We start from the raw sequence: 22,998 nt of genomic DNA, 5'->3' as shown, positions 1-22,998 counted from the left end.
TTCTGGAGCTGTTTAAAAACGGATTCAAAAGTGTTATGTTTTTCGCACTATTCAATTATGTTTATGCTCTAATTAGGGTCAAGTTATCATACTGAAGCTGAAATTTTTTATTCTGTCATTTCGGTATCACGGTATTTGGTATACAACAACAATAACATATCTCGTGTAATTTCAGAAAGTTGTGATCGGGAAGGATTTAGGACACAATTTACTTAGTGATCGCCATAACTTGTGGCAAAAGGCCTAAAGTCCTTTTGCTAATTCAACAAAAACTGTTGTGTATAATTTATTTCAAAGTTACAACACAATTCCTTTTACATTTTTGTGATCCACGAGAATTTGCAAGATATGACTTAGGAGTTGGGTCCAATTTCAAAATTTAAATAACTACTCCCTCTGTTTCTTTTTAGACAAAGTCAATTTGATTATTTTTTAAATTTAAATTAAATTACATTAATTTAATATTTTAAATTAAAAATTTACATAAATGTTAATCAACGTTTCTATCGTCTACTAAAAAGGGACGGAGGGAGTATCTATACCATAGTTTTATATGGATGAAATATCTTTTCTGAGTTTCTTGAATATTTATCATTCAATTAATTAAATAAATTTTCAACTAGTCAAGCTAATTTATTGTATTATAAATAGGGAAAATTACGCGTATAAATAAACATATACTAGTTAATTAGTTAACATAGCTATAGTTTGTCTTAATTACATTTCGCGACCTACTTTTAGCTATAGTTACGCAGCTCAACTTTTTAGTTTTGTATAATTTGAAATTTGTACGATATAATTTGTATAACTGTTTACACTTATGATGTTTGTAATTATATAAATTCGTTATTTCGAGTTTATACAAAATAACTAAATTATACAAATATACCCGCAAATATACAAATTCACAAATTATACAAACCCGCAAATTATACAAACGAGCAACTTAAACGGTAGACACAATCCGTAAATATGCAAACTATAACTATGAAACATAATTAAGTTTATTATAATGGCTATTTACGAAAGTTCTCTAAAATAAAATTGTTAGAACATGGCCACCGTGGAAGACCCATTGAGGAGTTGGCCAAAATACACAAAGTACACATGAAAAAGTTAAAAAAAAAAAAACAAACATTTTTTTCTCTTGGAATTGTAAAATGCATGTGTAAAATGTTATATATGTCCAATCGATAAAGAAAAAAAAGGGAAATGTAAAGTAGTCTTAACGACACCAATTCAGCTACAAGATATCATTATTACCAATTAGACAATTAAATATCCAATCCATAATCGCAACCAATTCAGCTACGAGATATCATTTTACCAATCGGATAATTAATCGCAACGACTCAATTACAAGAATAAAGAAAAAAAATCTTTACCAATCGAACAATTAATCCGAAGGGAAAAAAAGGAAAGGGAGAGTCAGAAATCTCGTGTGGAAAGTGCCGCTCACTGCATCGAGAGGATGCTGCGTTTGCACATATGCAAAAAATCTCATCATTCTTTCCCAAAATAATAAAAAAAATTAAACCATAAACACAAAATTAAACAATATTTCTACCAAAAAATAATAATATAAGAAAGATATAAAAAGAATTGGTGATGAACATAGTAGAGCCAAATTGTTTGACGGCGATTGCTAATACTCAAGTGTGGAAGTCCCTTTTTATAATTTTACTTTGTGTTTGCCCTAAACTCTTATTTGGATTGAAGAAAATTATTTACAAACCCACTCTAAAATTTTGTTTTAAAAAATCAAGTTCTCCCCCTTAATTTTGAATAATAACCTTTTTCTCTCCATTATTAATATGCGGTATTTATTTTAATCGATATTTTTAATCCTCCATTTATGTAGTATTTTTTTAATAAATTAGTCCAAAATATTTTCTTAATGTGTGTAACTCAGTGTAATTATTTTTAGTTGAGTGGTCAAATGTGTAACTTCCCTTAAAGAATTATTATATACACAAAAATGATCAAATATAACCCCCTCTACTTTATTTTGTTCAGCTTTATTATTTAGTTGGCGTGACATGCCTAAATCCCCTACAATTAATCCACAAGGCTTCAGGCGACTGGAGCAATCTTTGAAGATGTTCGGCTTTGTTTATCCTTTCGGTTAAATATCCCTTTTTTCCTTGATAAGAGTCAAGATTCAAAATATGTGGACCTTCGTCACCTTAAGACGATCTATCCAAAAAGCATTAATTATATTATTCGACCATTATTACCCTCTCCAACTTAACATATATACATCCTCCCATCAATGATATTGCCAAGATGAGTTAAAGAAAATTTACTCATAAAAATTGCACAACATACATATAAACAAAACGTAATTCACACATAAAATTTGCACTGTTTACAAAAATACTAGAAACTAATAGACATTTTTTTTTAAAAAAAACTAATAGACATTTGTTCATCAATTAAAACACATAAAATGGGGAAACAAAAAAAAAAGATTAATTAACAAATTTAAAGAGTTGGCAACTAAGTTATGGGGCAATTTATCATGTGGAGTTTCACTATTTTAAAAAAAGTTTGGTAAGCCAATTCTTTTTTAAAGTATTGTTTCACTATAAATAGGAGAGGAATGCATATTATTTATTTGATCATCAACAAATTAAATATCAATAAACTCAAACAAAATGGCATTCAAGGCAAATATCTTGCTTATATTTTCTTTGGTTCTTATGATTATATCATCAGAGGTTATTGCAAGGGAAATGGTTGAGGGTAAGTTGTTTTAATTGTAGTTTTAAGTACTAATTACAATTTCATATGACAAATTAAATTAAGTGCATAATGGAAGATGGTAAAAAATAACTTAGTTTTACCCTTTGTTTTATATCCTTGTTATTAGCAAATTGTCTCATGTTATCTTTAATCTTATAAATAAATTAAAAGCAAATGAGTAATTTTGAACCTTTTTTACAAAGTATTTTAACATGTGGAACTCAACGTCTATATTGGAGCTTATTTAAATTTTAAAATTAAGAGCAAATACGAGAGAATTTACTACCGTAATAGGTCCGAAATATAATTAATGGTAAAATTAAGAAATCTTATATGGTAGCATTAGTTGCCTTGTCTAAGCAATTACCATTGATCCCACATGAAAAAGGTGGTATTTGACTATATAGAGAAAATAGAAAATTATAATAATTATATTATAATTAACATGGAAGAATTAAGAAAAAATTATGTATTTACTATATTTTGATTTTTGAACATATTTCATTTTTTCTGTTCTCTCATAAAATTGTTTGTACACATGAATTTTGGTGCAGCAAATGAAGTTCAAAATACATTTGAATTGAACAACCCGACACTCCAAAAAAAAGGTGGTGGTGGAAAAGGTGGGGGATCATTATTTCCTAATATAGCGTGTTTTGGTTGTAGTTGCCCAAAAAAAGATGATAATAATAATAATAATAATAACGATGATGACGATGATGATGATGATAGTTTCATTGGTAATGTTTGTAAAGCCATTTGCTGTTAGAGTAACAAAAAGATCACAAGATATATCATTTTCTTCTGATCCGCTACTCAATATTATATGCTTTATGTAATAATAATATGAGATTGGTTGAATAAAGGAAAAGTTTGTATTATATATCCTCATGTTAATTTCACTTTTGTAATAATAATACGAGTTGTTGTATGAGAATTTGTACGTGTGAGGCAAGATCATGGTCTTTTTTTTTTTTTAAAAAAAGAAAAACTTGTTATATATAAAGTAAGATATGAATATGGTAAATGTAGCCTCAATTCACTTTTTTTCACTTTGTTTAATATGTTTTTGTTGTGACGATCCGAATTCAAACTTCAAAGTTTATAATTAAATAATATATTGAATTTCGATAAATTAAAATTTATAGCTAAATATTTTTAGTATAAATATAAATGGTCTGAGTAATACAAACATAATTCAAACATAATTCACGTGAATTCGTAATCGACCTTCTATATATATCCACTCATGGTGACGGTAAGAGGCAAAGATTATATATTTTCAATTGAAGGAGAAATTATATACCATATATGTAGAAATATTAATATCTTTTCCTAGACATATATTATTATAGTTTTTTTCAAATCTTTCTTATGAAAATTATATAGCTATCCTAATTGATGAAATTCTCGAGCAAATCAATTTTTCTATCACTGATCGTTGTTAAGTATGTCGATTCAATAGTAGAAATAATAATTTTATGTGAGAGAAGGTGAGAAGAAGAACACTCTGTTTTGTTCAGTATAAATATTACTGCAGCTAAACTAAGAACATTTTATCATATGACATTGCAAGAAAAGAAAAAATTGTACTATAGCATATGATATCGTCGTGATGAACCTCTCGACTTTACCTGCAATACGAATTCTACTAAACAAAACAATGTGTTTTTCTTCTCACAATCTCTCACATGGAGTTATTATTTCTACTAAATATATAAAATGACGATTAAACATTTCATACATAAATTATGAATAAAATCAATGTTAAAAAATAGGCAAAATTTTGAAGGAGGACCAAAAGTGCATCAATATTGCAAACATGAGGGACTATTAATGCTCCATGTGAAAACTCAAGGTTGACTTTGAGTCTTAACCCAAAGATGAGGGACTATTTTGGACCTTTTCTCAACTTTGTTCATTTAAAATATACATGTAAATTGAGGTGACAAAATTAGTCAATGAAGCTATAAGTTATAACTCGTTCAAATTTGACTGAATTATTGATCTGTCAATTTATTATCTCAATTCATTAAAACCCAACTTAGCTCATTAAAATTTGGATTAATATTTAACCTAAATTGATCCATGAAAAATCATATCAAAATATTTTCAAAAAGCCATTTTAAAAATTTAATATGTTATAGATTGTGATAATAAAGAATAATAATAATTCCTTTATGTAATAAAAGATTATAAAAGAACAAATAAAGCAATTAAAACTTAGTAACAATTGAACGCATTGAGTTTTGATTCGCTTTTTAGCTCAAAAATTTTTTATGTAAATTATTGACCCACTTATTTATTAACTCTGCGTATTTTGATTCACTCACATCCCATCCAAACATACGGAATAAAATGCTAAGTTTGGGAAACTGATGTGAAATTTTGTAATTAGTTTGTTAATTAAATAAGTTTAAGTGTATACATTGATGACGTAAAAGTGTCTTTTATATCACTGGCTCACTGAAAAGATGAGTAATTTTAATTTTAAAGAAGCGCAAATAAAGTAAAATATATTTGTACAATCGAATCACTTATTATATAATTACAAATAACTTGTTAATAAATATTTTATATGGAAGAAAATAAGAAACTTAGGGTGTGTTTGATATGGAAGAAAATATTTTTTTGAAAAAGAAGAGGCCGCTTTCTCATAACTTTTTTATTTGTTTTAGTATTTTGGTATTTGTATGTATATATATGAGTTTAAGAACGATAATTTCAAGTTCTAATAATCGATTTAATTTTAAATTTAATGTGTACATATTTAATCAATTTCTTAACACAAAATATTGAACAAAAGTTAATGAAAGGAAGGGTTGGGTGCGGCGTGAAAAGAAAAATAACGAGCTTGAAATGTCACTTATGAAACTTAATTTTTATACATGCATTAGGAAAGTAATCATTAATCTGATTTTTAAAGAACTTGTTTTCACGAGAAAATATTTTGACCAACCAAAACATATGAGAAAATTATAAACATTTTCGTCAATACCATGTATAATAATAATAATATTCTTAATTGGTTTTATATTGTTATTATTTTATTAGTAGAAACTAATGGACATTTGTTCATCAATTTAACAGAGATGATAATATAATATTGTACATTTAATAGGGATTTTTTTTTTAAAAAAAACAAATTTAAATAGTTGGCAGCTAAGTTATGGGGCAATTCATCGTGTGTAGTTTCACTATTTTGTTTAAAAAGTTTGGTAAGCCAATCTTTTTTAAAAAGTCTATAAATAGGAGGAATGCATATTATTTTTTTAAATCATTCACAAATTAAATATCAACAAACTCATATAAAATGGCATTCAAGGCAAATATTTTGCTTATATTTTCTTTGGTTCTTATGATTATATCATCAGAAGTTATTGCAAGGGAGATAGCTGAGCCTTCACTTCCATTGCTTGAGGGTAAGTTGTTTTTTAATTGTAGTTTTGCTATATTTAATTTTTGAACATATAATTTCGTTATCGATCTAAAAGAGTTGTATATATTTAATTTTTGAACAAATAATTTTTGATGCAGCGTGTTCACGTTGCCCTTGCCCAAGCAAAGATAATAATAATAATAATAATAATAACAACAACAATAATGATGACGATGATTTCGTTAGTAATGTTTGTAAAGCCGCTTGTTGTTAGAAACAAAAGAATCATAACATCATTTTCTTCCAATCAACTACAAAATATTATATACTTTTTGTAATAATATGAAATTGGTTGCATAAAGGAAAAGTTTAAACTATATATCCTCCTCATGTTAATTTTCACTTTGTTTGGTAATAATAATACAAGTTGTTATAAAAGAAATTGTACGTGAAAGTAAATAATAAATATACGTGTTTTTAATTTCTCCGTATTAAACACACCCCACGTCTTAGTGGGGAAAAGATTTTACCCCAGGTGTAGCTCGAAAGCAGAAAGAGTAGAATTCATTCGAGAGAGCTTGATGGTCTTAAGAATGGTTCGGGTGGGGAATTCTCTTAAGAAGAAAGAATTCGAATAGAATCTGTTCATGTTAACAGAAGAGCGGATCCAATACCAAGACGATTGAGAGAAAGGGCTAGTCTTGTATATACACTATTGTATATACGCTATTTCTGTTTATGTCAGAGGTGCCTAAAGCTAGAAGCAAGATCTCTAGTAGAGGCCCCTTTGTAGCTTCAGGGGAAAATCCTATGTCTTTCTTTCATTCTCTCTGTCTATGGCCTATGCCAATTGGTCTTATTCAGATGAGTTGCTAAATATTTATTAAATTATATCTCTTAAATTTAGCAAAATAGTGAGGAATTTAGTGTAGTTATTTTTTTGGGAAAAGGCTCAAATATGCCATCAAACTTTTAGAAAAGGCTCATTTATGCCATCCGTTAAACGTTTGGCTCATATATGTCGTTGTTGTTAAAGAAAAGGCTCATCCATGCCATTTTTTTAACTCTAGTTTTGCAAAACCATTTCTTTATACCCCAAACATGGTTTAACACTTTTTAATTGGAATTTTTGGATCAAATATATACTTTTTGCTTGTTTTTCTTTAAAAACACCAAGAACACATGAAGAACATAAACAACTCCAAAATTTCCAACATCTTCAATTCTTCACGAAATCTCTCAAATTTCGGCTACACCATTAATTTCTTTTTTTTAAAAAAATAAAATTCTAAAATCATTTGTAGAGTTCAAACCCATATTAAAAAAATATATTCCAAAAAACGAAAATCAATCCCAAAATTTCAAAATTTTCTTTGATTCTTGTTTTTAACATTAGATCTATGTTGACAAGTGTTTTTTGAGTTGATGTTCAAAATTTCAAATGATTTGAAGTTTTGGAGAATCTACCATTAAAGAATGTTCAAGTTTTGAAACTTCAAAGAAATTTCAATTGGGTCTTGTTGAGTTAGGTTGAATTCGAGCTCAAAAGAAATTGAGTTTTGGTATTTAGCTCGGAGCGAAACTACTTTTGAAATTTGAGGCGATTCATGAAGAATTGAATAAGTTTGAAATTTGGGAATTGTTAATGTTCTTTATGTGTTCTTGGTGTTCTTAAGGATGTAGAAGCAAAAAATGTACATTTGATCCAAAAACACCAATAGAAAAGTGTTAAACCATGTTTGGTGTGTAAAAAATGGTTTTGCAAAATCGGAGTTAAAAAAAATGGCATGGATGAGCCTTTTCTTTTAACAGCAATGGTATAAATGAGTCAAACTTTTAACGGATGACATAAATGAGCCTTTTCTAAAAATTCGATGACATATTTGAGCCTTTTCCCTATTTTTTAAAATCTATTTGCTTTCAAATTACAACTATTGCAAACCTCAAGAGAAAAATTGGGCCACATTGAATAGGAAAAAAATTATAATGGATGAGGGATAGATATGTGGCGGACACAAGTTATATGAGGCTCTTCTTAAAATTTGCCAAGTGGATTATTGGGTCTCATTTTCAGAAAAAATGAGCCAAATCCATGTCTCTCTCTTCCTTTTTAACTTTTTCTCTTTGATTGAAATCTTCAATTTTTCAACATCTCTTCTTCTTCTTTTTCTTTTAAAATAATTTTATTTATAAAAAATGTGAAATTTAGTCTAATTCATCGTACTTTTAGCATTTGATATTATTTTTCTTTCATGTATTGATTATTTACATTACTAAAAATAATTATTTGTCAATTTACAAATTAAATTATATTTTTATTTTTATTTTTATTTTCATTACACTAATAATAAATTGTTCTTAAAAATATAAACAAAATTCGTAAAATTGCAAAAACAATTCTTAAGGAGTAAATTAATAAAGTACCGTTTTTATTTATAATTTCATAAAGAATCCGTAAAAGAAAAAATAAATAATTAATATGAAAAACGAAAGGGTATAAATTATTATTTTTTTCTCTTTCAATAATTTCATATATACTTAAATTCATCAAATATTCACAAGAAAATATAATGGAAAGAGCATCAATAATTTTGACAAATAATTACATAAATTTTTGTATTATCTTAAATTAACCCAAAATCGAAATTTTTTCATAAACACTTAAATATATACATACTCTTCTGTCAATTTATATGATATCTTTTTATTCTTGAAATCAAGCACTGTGAAATTTAATTAATATTTTAAAATATATTTTTATTTTTTATATTATCATAAGAACTACAACTTATAATGTTTGTTCATAAATAATCCTTCCCACTAAGTTGCAATTCAACCAAAAATACTATAAGTTGCAATTCTTATAATGTTAGCATATGAAAAAAATACATTTTATAGCTTGAATTTTGAGGAAAAAAATAATCAAATAAAATGATGGAGAGAGTAAAATGAAAAAAGAAGAAGAATTGATTAATGTAATTTAAATAACTATTTATGTTTATCCTAAAACTAAAATAATTAATTTTTTATGAGGTTAAGTGCACGCATCTTAGTTTAACTTTTTTAAGTATGTAATTATTTGACTTCAAATTTAAATTAGTATCAATATATGTATCTCTATTTGATTTTTGACAAATGAGTATTATGAACTATAAAGAAGGTAAGGAAAATAGATATTAATTTTAAGAAATAGTGAAATGCTAATTTTAATATAGTACTTTTTTTTTCTTTGATCTTGTTATTGTATTATTTTAAATTTATGTAATGAAATATATTAAAATTAAAAAATAATAATATCAAGTACTTCATATATTAAAGAGAGGGGTGAATAGAAGGTGGGGTGGAGGAGTGAGAAGAGAAAGGGAGAGGTTGAAAAGACATGGGACCTACAAAATATATTTTTTTCTATTAAAAAAATCTCTCATACAACTATTACATGTCATACCTCATCCACCATAAAATTTTTCATTGAATAGAAGTTATGGGGCAATTCATCATGTGTAGTTTCACTATTTTGTTTAAAACGTTTGGTAAGCCAATTTTTTTTTTAAAAGTTTATAAATAGGAGAGTAATGCATATTTATGTATGACAAATTAAAGTAAGCGCATAAGAGAAGATGGTTAAATTAAAAAGAATTTTTACAATACAAAATATCTTAATAGAGAAAAAGAAAATAATACTATTATTATCAAAAAGAAAAAATGGTCTGAAAAATACTTCAACTTTGGCTGAAATTGCTGTTACGATACCAAATTTTATGGAGAACCTTTTACCCCCCTGCACTAGTTAATTGTGTATTTTAAAGGTATATATGTGCCCACGTGGACATATTACTATTTATAATGATGTAATATTTATGATGTCCACGTAAACACATATATACATTTAAAATACACTATTAAATAGTGCATTACTGTGCATATGGGTAAAAGGTCATTTTCAAAGTTTGGTATCATAACAACAATTTCGATTAAAGTTCAAATATATTTCAGACCTTTTTTCCTACTAAAAATAACACGGGAGAAGAAAAAGCTATGTATTTTATATATTTAATTTTTGAATATATTTTCTTTTTGTTATCTAATAAAATTGTACATATGAATTTTGATGCAGCAAATGAAGTTGAGAATACAGAGATGAACAACCCAACACTCCAAAAAGTAGGTGGAAGATGGGGATGGATTTTTGATGTGGCGTGTTTACGTTGCACTTGCCCAAGCAAAGATAAAGATAATAATAATAATAATAATAACAATAATAATAATAATAATAATAATAATAATAACAACAACAACAATAGTAACAATAACAATAATGATGATGATGATTTTGTTAGTAATGTTTGTAAAGCCGCTTGTTGTTAGAAACAAAAGAATGACAAAATAATTTTCTTCAAATCCACTACCCACTATTATATACTTTGCCAATAATATGAAATTGATTGAATAAAGGCAAAGTTTAAATTATATATCCTCATGTTATTTTTTCACTTCAATTGTTTTTGTTGTGACGGTCACCTCAATCCAATTTAGTGTATCAAAATTTGCGCAAATATTTTAGTCTAAATTGATTCATTAGAAATCTTTTTAAAATATTTTAAAATATATATATTTTTAAATTTAATATATTATATATTGTCATAATAAAAATAATAATTTTATTAGATATTAAAAAATTAAAAAAAAAATAAATAAATAAAACAATTAAAACTTAATAAGAATTGAAAAATAATTTTATTAGACACTACTTATAACTGCAGAAATTAGAATATTAAAATGAGGATTGCTTCATAGTTTGCAGACGATGGTAATATAACATTAAATTGAACTGACATGGATTGTGGTACATTGGTAGGACTGCTCCACCCTTAATCAAAGATCTCGAGTTTGAGCCTCTAAATATGAAAAAAATCATGTTGTGAACGCACCTCCATCCCCCCGACCCTCTTCCTAAATGAACCTTGTAATGAGCAATCTAAATTTAGTCGGAGCTCAAATGTGGACGGGATGAAAAAAATAAAAATAAAAGAGAAGACATTATAGTGAGAAAAATATGAATTTTAAAAAAACGCTAGAAGGAGGGGTTGAACCTCCGACCTTGTGGTTAACAGCCACACGCTCTAACCAACTGAGCTATTCCAGCTACTTGTTCTAATTGTTAGCCAAATGTTAAATATATCTTATTACTTGTCTTTGCTACGTTCAACCGAACACTTCAACTTACAAAATGATTATCTAGATACCTTCAAAATTTACGTGTCACCTCAGCTTCGAGTATCCATGAAATACCTTGCGAATGAGTTAGAGTATTTCATTGTCAATTGAAACCATATTGAGGTGTCTAGATGTACACTTTAAACACGTATTACTTTTATATTGTGAATCACCTTTTAAGCAATTAACTCAAAAATTTGGACAAAAATTCCTAATATTAAATAATGTGGTCGAGGTTCAAGGTATGAGCATCATGGTTCTACATATAATTCACATCATGCCTTGTGCAACACATGTTTTCTAATTTTTTTTTTCTTTCTTTTCATTAATGTTATTCGAATTGATAACAATTTCTTGTCTTTGTCAAAAGATATTCCACGATGTAAAGATTATTTTGTGCATATTAAATTTTGGACACGTTAAATTAAATTCTAATTAGCTAGCAAAGCAAAGTAGGTAGCTAGTAGTAGGTAGGAAAATATCAATTCAACCTTTAATTAAATTCTTTCGTTCACTTTTATTTGTCTATTATCTTAATAAAATTTCAATTTTACATATTTATTTTAGGCTTTTAAGCATATGATTAACAAATAAATAATTTATTTTTTATTTATCTTTAGTATTAGTTACTCATTTTAAATTATTTTTTAAAATCCATTAAAGATTATACATCGATTAACTTAAATATCATAATAAAATATGAAATTTGAACAATAAAAGTAAACGAATGAATTATAATTCATCAATTTGCAGGATATCAAGGTGACACCACTATGCTCATCTTTTTTTTTTTTTTTTTGGCTTTATCTTTTCTTCATCCTGTTCAACGATATATTAATGTAGATTGTTAAAATAAACTTGTTTGTTCTATGAATTATATAGGATAGACACAAATGATAAATTATTTTGAGTCGTTATCGTTGTCAAGTTGCACTGAAAAACACATCATATAATATTACAACAAAAGATTAGGCTAAAATCACGGTTTTAACTAGTTGTTCCACTTGGTTACAAAACTTTACAACTTTCAAAATTATTAAAATGTCCATTCTTGACATGGACGCTTTTTTTTTTTTAAAGTTAGATCCATAGAAATAACAAGTTACTTATTGTGACAAAAAAACAATTTTTTAGGCCTTGACCATGTTTGAGATATTAACATAGTACGTATACTAAGTTAAAACCCTCTAAACTATCACTATTTTGTGTGAGTTCATATCTCAATTATTGAGTGTTCATATTAGATAAATTTAGCTTGATCAAGTATGTGGTAGAAAGGGACGGAAAAAATGTGATCGATATAATTATCAACTATTGTCCAGGGAAGCTAGGTGAAATCGAAGATGTTAGACATTCAAAAACAAAAAAAAAACGCGATCGATCAGAAACATGGAGAAAGAGTTGTGTCCTGACAATGTGACCAAAATGATATATATATATATTAGATATTGTCGTGCGACTTGCTTGAACACAACAAAGAAATATTGGGTGACACTACTAATGACATTACCACGTAGTCAATATATTCATTAGTCATAGTACTTTAAGGTTCGAATGGAGCCTTTTGACATTTATATCCTTGTACTCGAAGCTTTCTTTATCCCTAAGTCTTTATCTAATAGCATTTTTTCACTAAACGGTTCTTGAATCCGAAGCTCAAGAGCTTCATAAAATTTCGTTTTTAATTCGCATTGTTAACGTTATATCATTTTCACTTACTAATATATTAGTAATATTTAATTGCTAATAACTGGATCTAATGAGTTAAAAGTAAAGATGTATGTCAATATTATTTTATTAGTAAGCAATTTGACGCCCAACATGGGGCCAGGACAATTACGTGTTAATTTAGCTTAATAACTTTACTTTCTTACAAAATGATCAAGAAAAATAATTTTATTTTTTCATTGAAAAAAATAATATAACATATATTTTTTTATTTATGACTTCTTAATAAACGTGAACGCTAGATACTATGGAGGTAAGTCGAGAAGACGTCATGTGAACGACAAGTTAGTTCAACTACTTTGACAATTTATTTTAAATTATATATTTTTTTTAGAGATTAATGTTTGGCAAAGAGCCGTGCTTTGACTGTACGGAATATTATATAAAATTAAATTAGATCGTTGAAACTTTTTTTTTAATTAAATTGGATCGATTATAATTTACAAGTTTTTTCTAATGTCGATAGGAATTAAATCTCTTATATAGAAGAGACATTTTTTCAACTTTCAACATGACTGTTTTTTGCTATATTTAAAAAAGCTTATGGGCAATTTGATCCAATTTTTAATACTTATTGTACTTCACTATTTTAAAGTTGTACTTTTAAAATTTGGGACATAGAAGCCCTTTCACATTTACTTTTCAGCCGCAAAAAAAATTGCCTACTTTCTATGCATGTGGGCCATTCTTTTTCTCCACTTTCCTTCTATTATCTAATGCATATAATATAGGTCCACTTCTTATTTCCTTTTCTTTGTACCTTATAACTTCTTTCATTTTATTTTTTATGGCAAAATCATTTTTTAAAATGCTAATTACTTTATTTGTTTACCAAATATGGAAAAATTATGTCTTTCTTTTAGTTTGTTATATATCTAAAAATTGTATAAATAATATTATAAATTATAATAATTAACAACTTAAATATTTAAATGTTATATAAAAAAATTTAATTGACTCTCGAAATTATATTAGTATCAATTTATAAATCACAATAATTAACAATTTAAAAAGTATAAAATACATATAAAAAATCGCCTGACTTTAAAAAAATCTTATCAGTGCTACATAAATTGGGACAGGAGAAGTAACATATATGATCTGAAAATTACGTTAAATATTTAAAAGACATAAAAATGATTAATTTTTGAAATTCTATATATGCCACGTAAATTGAAACAAAGAGAGTAATATATATTGAAACAAAGAGAGTAATAAATAAAGTTTTTTAAGGGTTGAATTAGTAAAGTTATTTTCTTATTTATAATTTCTTCAGTACCGTACAAAATGAAAAGTAATCAATTAATATGAGATGAACGGTTGTTGGGCCCTGTATTGACATGGGGTCGTGTATCTAGTTTTTATTATTAATATAAGAATAAGTACTCCAAAAGGTTATTCAATCTTAAAGTTTGATATTTAAAAAAAAAAAATTAATTAATAATGGTGAAATGTCTTATATTTGGTGATGCAATTCTAACTCATTTGTCAATCTATTGATGTCAACATTTGTTTCATAATTAGAAAATGACTTGATTTTATCCGGCCGTCCAAATTAAAGTATTTTCATAGAAAACGTATAACTAAAATTGTAGTTTTACAAAGAAAACATTATTGAGGAGGCTTGTTCTAATCGTTAAGAATTTCTATCATCAATAGACAGATTGAAAATTCGAGTTTACTCGTATCGAAGGATAAGAGAAAACATTATTAGTTCTGCTCGAGTTGTTTTTTTAAAGCTAAGAAGGTAGGAAAAATGTTGAATTTTGAAGTTTACAAACAAAAGGAGTTCTAACTATTGAACTCAGGGTCATGCTGTCGCTATTATATAGTTTAAAATAAATACAATTTATAGCATTAATTAATAATTTCATAACAAATTTTAAGTCAGATACATGTATTTTACTATCAGATATATTGAAATAGAGAGAGAGAGAGGGAGCTTTGTCTATGTATTTCAGATACATGTGAATCATACAGAATACACACAAGAGATGTATGTATTTGTATGTATCTGATGTGATTCACATATATCTAGGATACATATATAGAAGAGTGACGAGCGAGATTTGTCTTTGTATCACAAATAATGCGAACCCAGAGAGGGAGGCGAGCGAGATTTATCTATGTGTATCCCAAGTACATGCAAATTCACTTGGATATAGTGTATCTAGAATAAATTACACCTAATTTTGACATAAGTATCTCGACATACATATATCTGGATGTATCTGGGAAACCAAAAATATAGTAAGATCGTAATATTGCAAACTAACGTATATCTAAGTAATAAGCTCCAAAACTAGTGAAATTTTGATAAGTTACCCAATTATATTTTGCTTTTACACACATTTTAAAAACAAATCCGAAGTAGTATTTAATTAATTTACGTATAACTCTTTTTGACGAAATTCATATTGTTAATTTTCAAAAATGAACAAAAAAAGAAGAGATTTATTCAACAGTTGAAAACATTGATTAACAATTAAATATGTTGTTAGATTCAAGTCACTTTAATGGAATAAAATCATATGAATGGATAAACGTGAAGACATACTCTTCTCAACATGAACGTTGAAAACTATAAGAGAGCTTACTTCAAGTATGTAATAATGACTACTTCTAGTATTTTTATTTGAAGTCAAAACTTTGAATATTCTTTTCTTTGATTATGGTTTTTCAATTATGTAAACATTATAATAATTATTTAAACATTTTTATCATTATAAATGCAGTTACTAATATTCTTTTAAATATATTTATTTAGTTATATAAAAAGAGAGAGGAGAAATAAAAAAGAATGCTACGCTGCTGATAAAGTTTGAATTCCGAGTCTCAATAATAAAAAAAAGTGCAAAAACAATTTTTTTGTCAAAATCAGGAGCAAAAATTTGGCGAGTAAAAAAAATATTTTGTAGGATTTACTTCTAACAACGAGTTATTATAATAGTCAAGAAAAATAACATTTTGTCATAATGAGGAGATTTTTTTTGGGAAGTCGATAGGATTTCTCATTGTTATTGAGCTAAATTTGCCTTGATAATAAGTTATATCGTCAGTATTTTTGCTAGAAATTTTAATGAATTGTCAATATCTTTTTATTATTTATGGTTATAATCCTGATGATCCTTGATCAAATTTTAACGATCACCTTAATTTGTTGTATAAAAACTGACCAACACGATTTTATCTGAAAATTGATCAAAATTATCTCTAATTAACTCCAAATTTGATATACAGCCTAATAATAATAATTTCAATAATTTTAATTTTATATTCAACTAAAACATTTAAAAATAAAATAGATCCACTATATGTTTTTTCTAACATGTTTTTTTTCAAGATAAAAAAATTCAATAATGGAGTTCTTAATTTATTTAATCCAACCAAACCAATTCAAAGAGTTAAGTATATGTGGAATATTACAAACAAAATTACAATCACAAAAAAGAAATGAGAAAAAAAAAAAGGAAAAAGGAAGAGTAGGAGATGAAGAAGTGATTTTCTTGGGAGAATCTAAATCTGTTGAAACTTTTATGACTTTTTGTAAGGTCAAAAACATGGACTGACCCATTCAAGATTGAAGATTTAACTTGCAGCCCAAATGGAAGTCAAAGCCCATTGTTTCAATTACCCTCCATTCTTTATTTTGTTGTCATTCCTGACTTGACACATAATTTAAGAAATAATAAATATAATAATAATTTTATTGTATTATTTCTAATTAATTGTTACGATACAATCCATCGAATAGTGTGACACCTACTCTATCATCTAGATAGGAGAATTCTCAACTTCAAATTAAACTATAATATATGGAAGTGATCAACAAAATATAAACTGAGCACCCTACTTATATATATTGAAATACTCTTAACTTGATTTAAAATCAAAGTTATTTGCAAAAGAAATACAATAACCCCCTGAAGGAATTAGTCTAAACAAGTAGAAGAACTTCTAAGAATACAACTTATAAAATAAATAAGACTCAACTTCTACCATAAAGAAAGAGGAGTAGAAGCGGTAGGAGATCACCATCGTTTTCACCTATGAGATATTATTGATTCCTGCAACTAGACTATGTCAAATGGCATAACAAGAATAGTATCAATATAAACAATATGTACTTATAGGTATCTTCGATCGATCAGAATCCATCACCTAATACAAACTAGACATTCAGAAGGAAACGTGCAATATGAAAGTTACTCCATCCCCAAAGTCTATGCCCTTATATATGTTTGTACCATCCCAGATATAATGCCCATATAAAAACTAGTACACATAAGTCCAGCTTCATACCTCGTTCCGGTGTCAACTCCACTATTAAACATTCAATCCTCTTGTCACTCTAAGCTTCTCAAGTCTATTCTTTATCAGATATACATATTGTTCATGTAAAACAACTCCGAACAAGACTCCGGTCACCAACTTGATCTAACCAAACACATGAAATATGTCACCCACAAAATCACACACAATGACTATATTAGGGTCCCACTCACCTTCTAAGTAACTTGGACCACCCAAGGATCCTCTAAGGCACCACCTAAGGTGTTCAATGTGCAATTCTGGTCTACATAAAAATCATTCCCGCATAAAATACACGTATCTGACTACTCAGGGCCAATAGGTGATAAACATAACATAAATAAGAAAGTTGATTCGCTCACGAAATCAACATAAAAATTCGATTTTCTCATCAAATTCACTCATAAATTGTTAGTATACCAACGTCGTATTTGAACCAATCTGTGTTAGTGTTTCATATCAGGCGTAGTACACGAGCCAATTATTGATATCTTGTATCACTGTGGTACTCGAGCCGATCTCTATCTCCATTGCTCTCATGCTGATAGTGTCTTAGGAGTGTTTTTGAAATAACCCTCATCTATATTTTCTCCTAATACATTATATTTTTACTAGGGTTTGATTCGATCAACCCGTTATAGCAGCCATGCAGGTGCTATAGCGGGAGGCTTTCTGTTACGATGAGCGGACATATATACACAAATTAACGCAAATTGGGTTAGATAAATTGACTTAATTTTTTAAGGGACTTGAAATCTAAAATGATGACAATTAAATAAAAACGATGAGAACAACATTTAAAAATATTCACCACTAGCTTGAAATAGATAGATTTAAAAAATTCACCGCTAGTTTGAATAGTAAATTTGTCAAACAAATTCAATGAACCAAGTTAGGGTTGAAAAAAAACAAAACTAAAATTGAACCAAGTTGAATATGAAAGTAAAAATAAAATAAAATAAGAAAGAAATCAAGTTGAAGACAATCTCTCTCTCTCTCTCCTTATAAAATAAACCGACATTCTTTTAAGTAGTTCGAAAGGGCGTAAGCACATAGAGATGCATGTAACTAAGCAACAGTGTGAACATATTATCTTCAGTCGGCACCTGATCTAATCTTGTTTTTTTTTTCTTCTTATTATATAAAAATTTATGTTCTGATTTCTACTTTGTGCATGTGCTAAAAGAGAAAAACAAATCATATACGATTTGAGCTAAATAAAAATTGATTTTTTTTTGTCAGAGTTTGATGTGTTGTTTTTAGGGAAAAAGGGTATTTATAATTAACAAAAATAACATCTGGGTTGTTGTTTTTGTGTATTTTTTGAAGTTGGTGAGAGTATATGTGCTTTTTAAAGGTGGCGAATCCAAGAAAATCAAGTGAATATGTCAGATTTACAGATACAGAGGATACACAAACCACCGCCGTAACCGCCGCCGCCGGCAGCGTCAGCGGTGGTCAGTTTGATCAGTTTTTGGAAGAAGATGATTATTCGATGTATACAGAGTATTCTGATTCTCAGACGAGAGATATGTCGGAGATGGTGACGGCGTTGACACATGTGGTATCGGGTCAGGAATATCGACCCGATACTCGTGGTGTTGGTGGTGGTGAGAGATATTATTCGTTGAATTCACCGTCTTCAGCTTATTCTTCGTCCAGCTCGGGTTCTAGAGCTGGACTGAAGAGAAGCCGTGATCAAGATGAATTTAGAAGTGGGTTGTCATCTTCATCCTCTGTTAAAATTGGTTAGTGAATTATCATTTTCCCGAGTTTCATATCTCAACTATCAGGGTTTCGTTATTAGTTTTTTTTTTTTTAAAAAATGAACTAAAACACATCTCTATCTTTGTGTTGTTCTCTATTTTTTTAAGTTTTTTATTTTTAATTATCACTTTAGGAGGAAAAGGAAAAAAAATTGATAGTTGAAATTAGTTTTATACATAAATAGTTATAATTCAACTGTAAAATGAACTGCAAAATGTTTTTTTTTTTCTCCATTATTTCTTATTTTTAGTTAGTTCTCATTTATTTCCCTTGTAATCCTTTTTTGTCCCTTTTTTTCTTGATCAAAACTAAAAGAATGGGCAATATTGCTTGCTTAGTTTTATTCAATGGTATTATTGCATGTATTTGAAAAATGTAGACATTTCATCATTACCATAACTATGAGAGTGAGAGAGTATTTAATTGAATTTACATATGGAAATCCCCAAAATAGTTCATTTTTTTCATCATTTGTTTTGCGTTTATCTTCAATCTAAGTAATAAGACTTTATTATCTTTGTATCAGAAGAAACTACAAGTATGATTGCACCATCAAACACAACAATTTCCACCATCACAACAATTCCTGCTTTCACAACCACAACCACAACCACGACCACAACAGGTGAGGGTTCGAGCGAAGAAACAGGAGGAGGAGATAGAAGGAGGAAATACAGAGGAGTAAGACAAAGACCATGGGGAAAATGGGCAGCAGAAATAAGAGATCCACATAAAGCAGCAAGGGTTTGGTTAGGAACATTCGATACAGCAGAAGGTGCAGCAAGAGCATATGATGAAGCTGCATTAAGATTTCGAGGAAACAGAGCAAAACTCAACTTCCCAGAAAACGCTAGATTATCATTACCACAAATACAAAATACTACAATATCAACAATCTCCAATCCATCTCATCAATTTATGGCTCCAATAACTCAACCAACGCCGTTTTTCAATCCAATGCAGAGTTCAGATACAACAAGAGACTACTGGGATTATTCACAATTGTTACAAAATCCCGGGGATTTTTCGGACCAACAACCATCCAACTTATTGGAACAAATGTTCGTTGCTTCATCAATGGCTATGTTGCATTCAAACACATTGCCATCAATATCTTCGTCTTCGTCGTTAGCTACTACTTCTGCAGCTTCTTCAACTTCATATCCCCTGTTATTTTCTAGTTATTACAGGCCACAAACTAATCAAATTCAAGGAACCAACACAAGTAGCACCAGCACCAACAGCAGCTCCAGTTTTTCTGCACCATTTTGGAATAGCTCTACCCAATATCCACCATCTTCTAGTTGAATTCTCAAATTTTCTTGGGTAACATTTTCATATAAAAAGTTCTTTTATATATATATATTTGGGAGATAGATAGTCTTCTTTTTTTTTTTTTTTTGGGTAATATTGGTTTATAATATTATTGTAGTATGTAATTCACACTAGTTAGGGGGAGGGATTAGAGGTAGGCAGGGGTATATCTATTGTTAGTAGTTGTCATTATTTTTGAATAGTTAAGAAATTTATACTCCCTTCTCCATACTCTTTTAACTCTGTTACTCTTTCCTCATTTTAGTTTGTTAATTTTTATTTTGTAAATTTTACATTTGAGAAGTGTTGGTAGAGCTTGCACTATCGGCTCTACTGGTCAATGAAGTTGTTGAAAATACTGAGGTTTCAGCCTCTCAGGTTAAAAATTTAGTGAAGTTGTCTAGTTTCAATGGAAAGAGTTACCTGGTACCTGATATGTGTTGTTGGTGGGAGGTGACTAATAATTTGTAGAATCAGTCAAGGTGTGTTCAGGTTGATTATCCTGACCTGGGGTTGGAGCCGACGTGAAAAGTGAATTCCATAGTTTTGTTTGGAAAATGAAATGAGTAGGGCTCACTTGCTGCACTTCCTCTCCAAGGTTCGGTGCAGGGACATGTTCGAAAGTCCTTTGAGGACGCCAGGGGAGAGGTTGTACTTGACAGAAGAGGATGAAAGTTGACCTAGATACTACGACCATAAAAATAAAGTTAGTAGAACTTTAGATTTTGTTATATAAGATTGAAATATGATTATTATACTGCATGAAACATGACATAACTAGCACTATTAAGAAAAGTTGTTTTCATTGCAAATTAATGAAAAAATTGTGCAATAAAATATACTCGCTAAAGTTTTTTTATCATAAGTTTTTCACAAATCTTTTAAATATTTTGAATTATCAATTATTATGATTTATAATATTTTTTACGTAGTTTATAAATATATAAATTTCATTTCAAAACAATTGAAGATTCCATTCCCAAATTTCTGGTCAAACTTAAACTGTTTGACTCTTGAAAAACGAAGTGCCACATAAATTGGAACAGAGGGAGTATTTTTTTTACTCATTTTTATCGAATTAGTTCATTAGAAAAATACATGAAAAATAAATTCTTATTGAAATAATGAAGAATTTAATTTTTTTTCATAATTTTTATTTTTTCTCATTAATTCAATTAAAATATCTATGAAAATAGTCTTTGAATATTTTTTAATAAAAAATAATTATTTTCTAATAGTGTAGTCTGGACACTATTTTTATTTTATTTTTAAAAGCATAACTTAGAAACTTATTTAGGTTTTTAGTCAGTTTGGTACAATGATTTTAAATTACACATTCAGTACAAAAGAACATCTAGTAGGTTTCTCAGGAGGAGTTTGGTATGAAAAGATTTGGATGTTTATGTCATATTCTTGATGATTTCTTAAGGAAACTTGTAGAAACATGTCAATTTGTCAAGTTGTCTATTTCTTTTGGGAAAAGACTCAAATATGCCATTGAACTTTCAGAAAAGGCTCATTTATGTTATCCGTTAAAAGTTTGGCTCATCTATGCCATTACTGTTTAAGAAAAGACTCATTTATGCCATTATTTTTTAACAGTGGTTTTGAAAAACCATTTTTTACACGTGGCCAATTATAATTCGGCCACGTCATTAATTTTTTTAATAAAAAAAATCAAAATTCTGAACAAAAATTGAATTATAATTCGACCACGTCATTATTTTTTTTTAATTCAATTTTTGCAAAACCATTTTTTACACGTGGCCAATTATAATTCGGCCACATCATTAAATTTTTTTATAAAAAAATTGAAATCCTGAACAAAAATTGAATTAAAAAAATAATAATGACGTGGCCGAATTATAATTCAATTTTTATTCAGAATTTTGAATTTTTTTTATTAGAAAAATAATGACGTGGCCGAATTATAATTGGCCACGTGTAAAAAATGGTTTTGCAAAATCACTGTTAAAAAATAATGGCATGAATGAGCCTTTTCTTAAACGGTAATGGCATAGATGAGCCAAACTTTTAACGGATGACATAAATGAGCCTTTTCTGAAAGTTCGATGGCATATTTGAGCCTTTTCCTATTTCTTTTTTATAGCTATGCAAGTTACTATTCTATTCAACTTATAACTTGCCTATTAATAATGAATCGTAGTGAGATAGTCAATGTCCTTTTATATTTAATTGGAATTTTTTTTTTTTTTATCAATTATAGGTTGTGGTAGGATGGTTGAGATTCTTCTACACCTTATTATAAATCTCAAGTTTTAGCCCCTGAAAATGGAAAAAATTTTGTTGAAAGCGCTATTTTCGTAAATAAACTCTAACATGCGTATCGAATACCGAGTAAAAAAAAGGTAACTTGTCTATTCTTCTTTTAATTTTTTTTCAAGTGACAATTCAATCTACTAATTACTAATGTTTTTGCTTTGTTTGTGGCTATAGTTTTTTTTTTTTTTTTCATATTTAAATCTTTATTTTTGGACCTATGCTTTATGCTTTATAATGAATCTATCTTTTATGTCATC

At 28.1% G+C, this 22,998-nt stretch overlaps 4 protein-coding genes and 1 non-coding gene across 6 annotated transcripts in view; 4 read left to right on the top strand and 1 right to left on the bottom strand.

Annotated features, from left to right (window-relative positions):
- Positions 1-2,623: 2,623 nt before the first annotated feature.
- On the top strand, positions 2,624-3,630 carry LOC125863418 (uncharacterized). Its single transcript, XM_049543616.1, has 2 exons — positions 2,624-2,745; positions 3,300-3,630. Exons 1-2 carry the CDS (start codon positions 2,658-2,660, stop codon positions 3,512-3,514), a joined length of 303 nt encoding a protein of 100 aa, XP_049399573.1. The 5' UTR covers positions 2,624-2,657; the 3' UTR covers positions 3,515-3,630.
- Positions 3,631-6,038: 2,408 nt separating this feature from the next.
- On the top strand, positions 6,039-10,489 carry LOC125863417 (uncharacterized). The gene is made up of 2 exons (XM_049543615.1): positions 6,039-6,167; positions 10,239-10,489. Exons 1-2 carry the CDS (start codon positions 6,059-6,061, stop codon positions 10,487-10,489), a joined length of 360 nt encoding a protein of 119 aa, XP_049399572.1. The 5' UTR covers positions 6,039-6,058.
- Positions 7,606-22,998, top strand: part of LOC125863391 (sulfate transporter 1.2-like) — a 529,831-nt gene continuing 514,438 nt past the window's right edge. Inside the window, exon 1 of the mRNA XM_049543578.1 lies at positions 7,606-7,617. The gene's annotated coding sequence lies outside the window, so the exon portion shown is untranslated. The remainder of the gene's footprint in view (positions 7,618-22,998) is intronic.
- Positions 11,194-11,267, bottom strand: TRNAN-GUU (transfer RNA asparagine (anticodon GUU)). The gene has a single exon. It is a non-coding gene; the product is annotated as a tRNA-Asn (tRNA).
- LOC125863398 (ethylene-responsive transcription factor ERF110-like) lies at positions 18,425-20,689 on the top strand. 2 transcript variants are annotated; one of them, XM_049543588.1, is made up of 2 exons: positions 18,425-19,125; positions 19,674-20,689. In XM_049543588.1, the coding sequence occupies exons 1-2, from the start codon at positions 18,720-18,722 to the stop codon at positions 20,450-20,452; spliced, it is 1,185 nt and encodes a 394-aa protein (XP_049399545.1). In that variant the 5' UTR covers positions 18,425-18,719; the 3' UTR covers positions 20,453-20,689. The 2 variants fall into 2 exon arrangements, with proteins under 2 accessions (XP_049399545.1, XP_049399543.1); XM_049543586.1 differs by having other exon boundaries at positions 19,671-20,689.

This window comes from Solanum stenotomum, chromosome 4 (assembly GCF_019186545.1).
Source record: "Solanum stenotomum isolate F172 chromosome 4, ASM1918654v1, whole genome shotgun sequence".
NCBI classification, from domain to species: Eukaryota; Viridiplantae; Streptophyta; class Magnoliopsida; order Solanales; family Solanaceae; genus Solanum; species Solanum stenotomum.
Note: the sequence above shows the minus strand (reverse complement) of the source record. Positions and strands in the feature narration are given on the sequence as shown.

Coding starts and splice junctions, on each gene's coding strand:
- LOC125863418 (XM_049543616.1), top strand. CDS start 2,658: ATGGCATTCAAGGCAAATATCTTGCTTATATTTTCTTTGGTTCTTATG. Junction 2,746..3,299: donor TGCAAGGGAAATGGTTGAGG/GTAAGTTGTTTT, acceptor ATTTTGGTGCAG/CAAATGAAGTTCAAAATACA.
- LOC125863417 (XM_049543615.1), top strand. CDS start 6,059: ATGGCATTCAAGGCAAATATTTTGCTTATATTTTCTTTGGTTCTTATG. Junction 6,168..10,238: donor TTCACTTCCATTGCTTGAGG/GTAAGTTGTTTT, acceptor ATTTTGATGCAG/CAAATGAAGTTGAGAATACA.
- LOC125863398 (XM_049543586.1), top strand. CDS start 18,720: ATGTGCTTTTTAAAGGTGGCGAATCCAAGAAAATCAAGTGAATATGTC. Junction 19,126..19,670: donor TTCATCCTCTGTTAAAATTG/GTTAGTGAATTA, acceptor TCTTTGTATCAG/AAGAAACTACAAGTATGATT.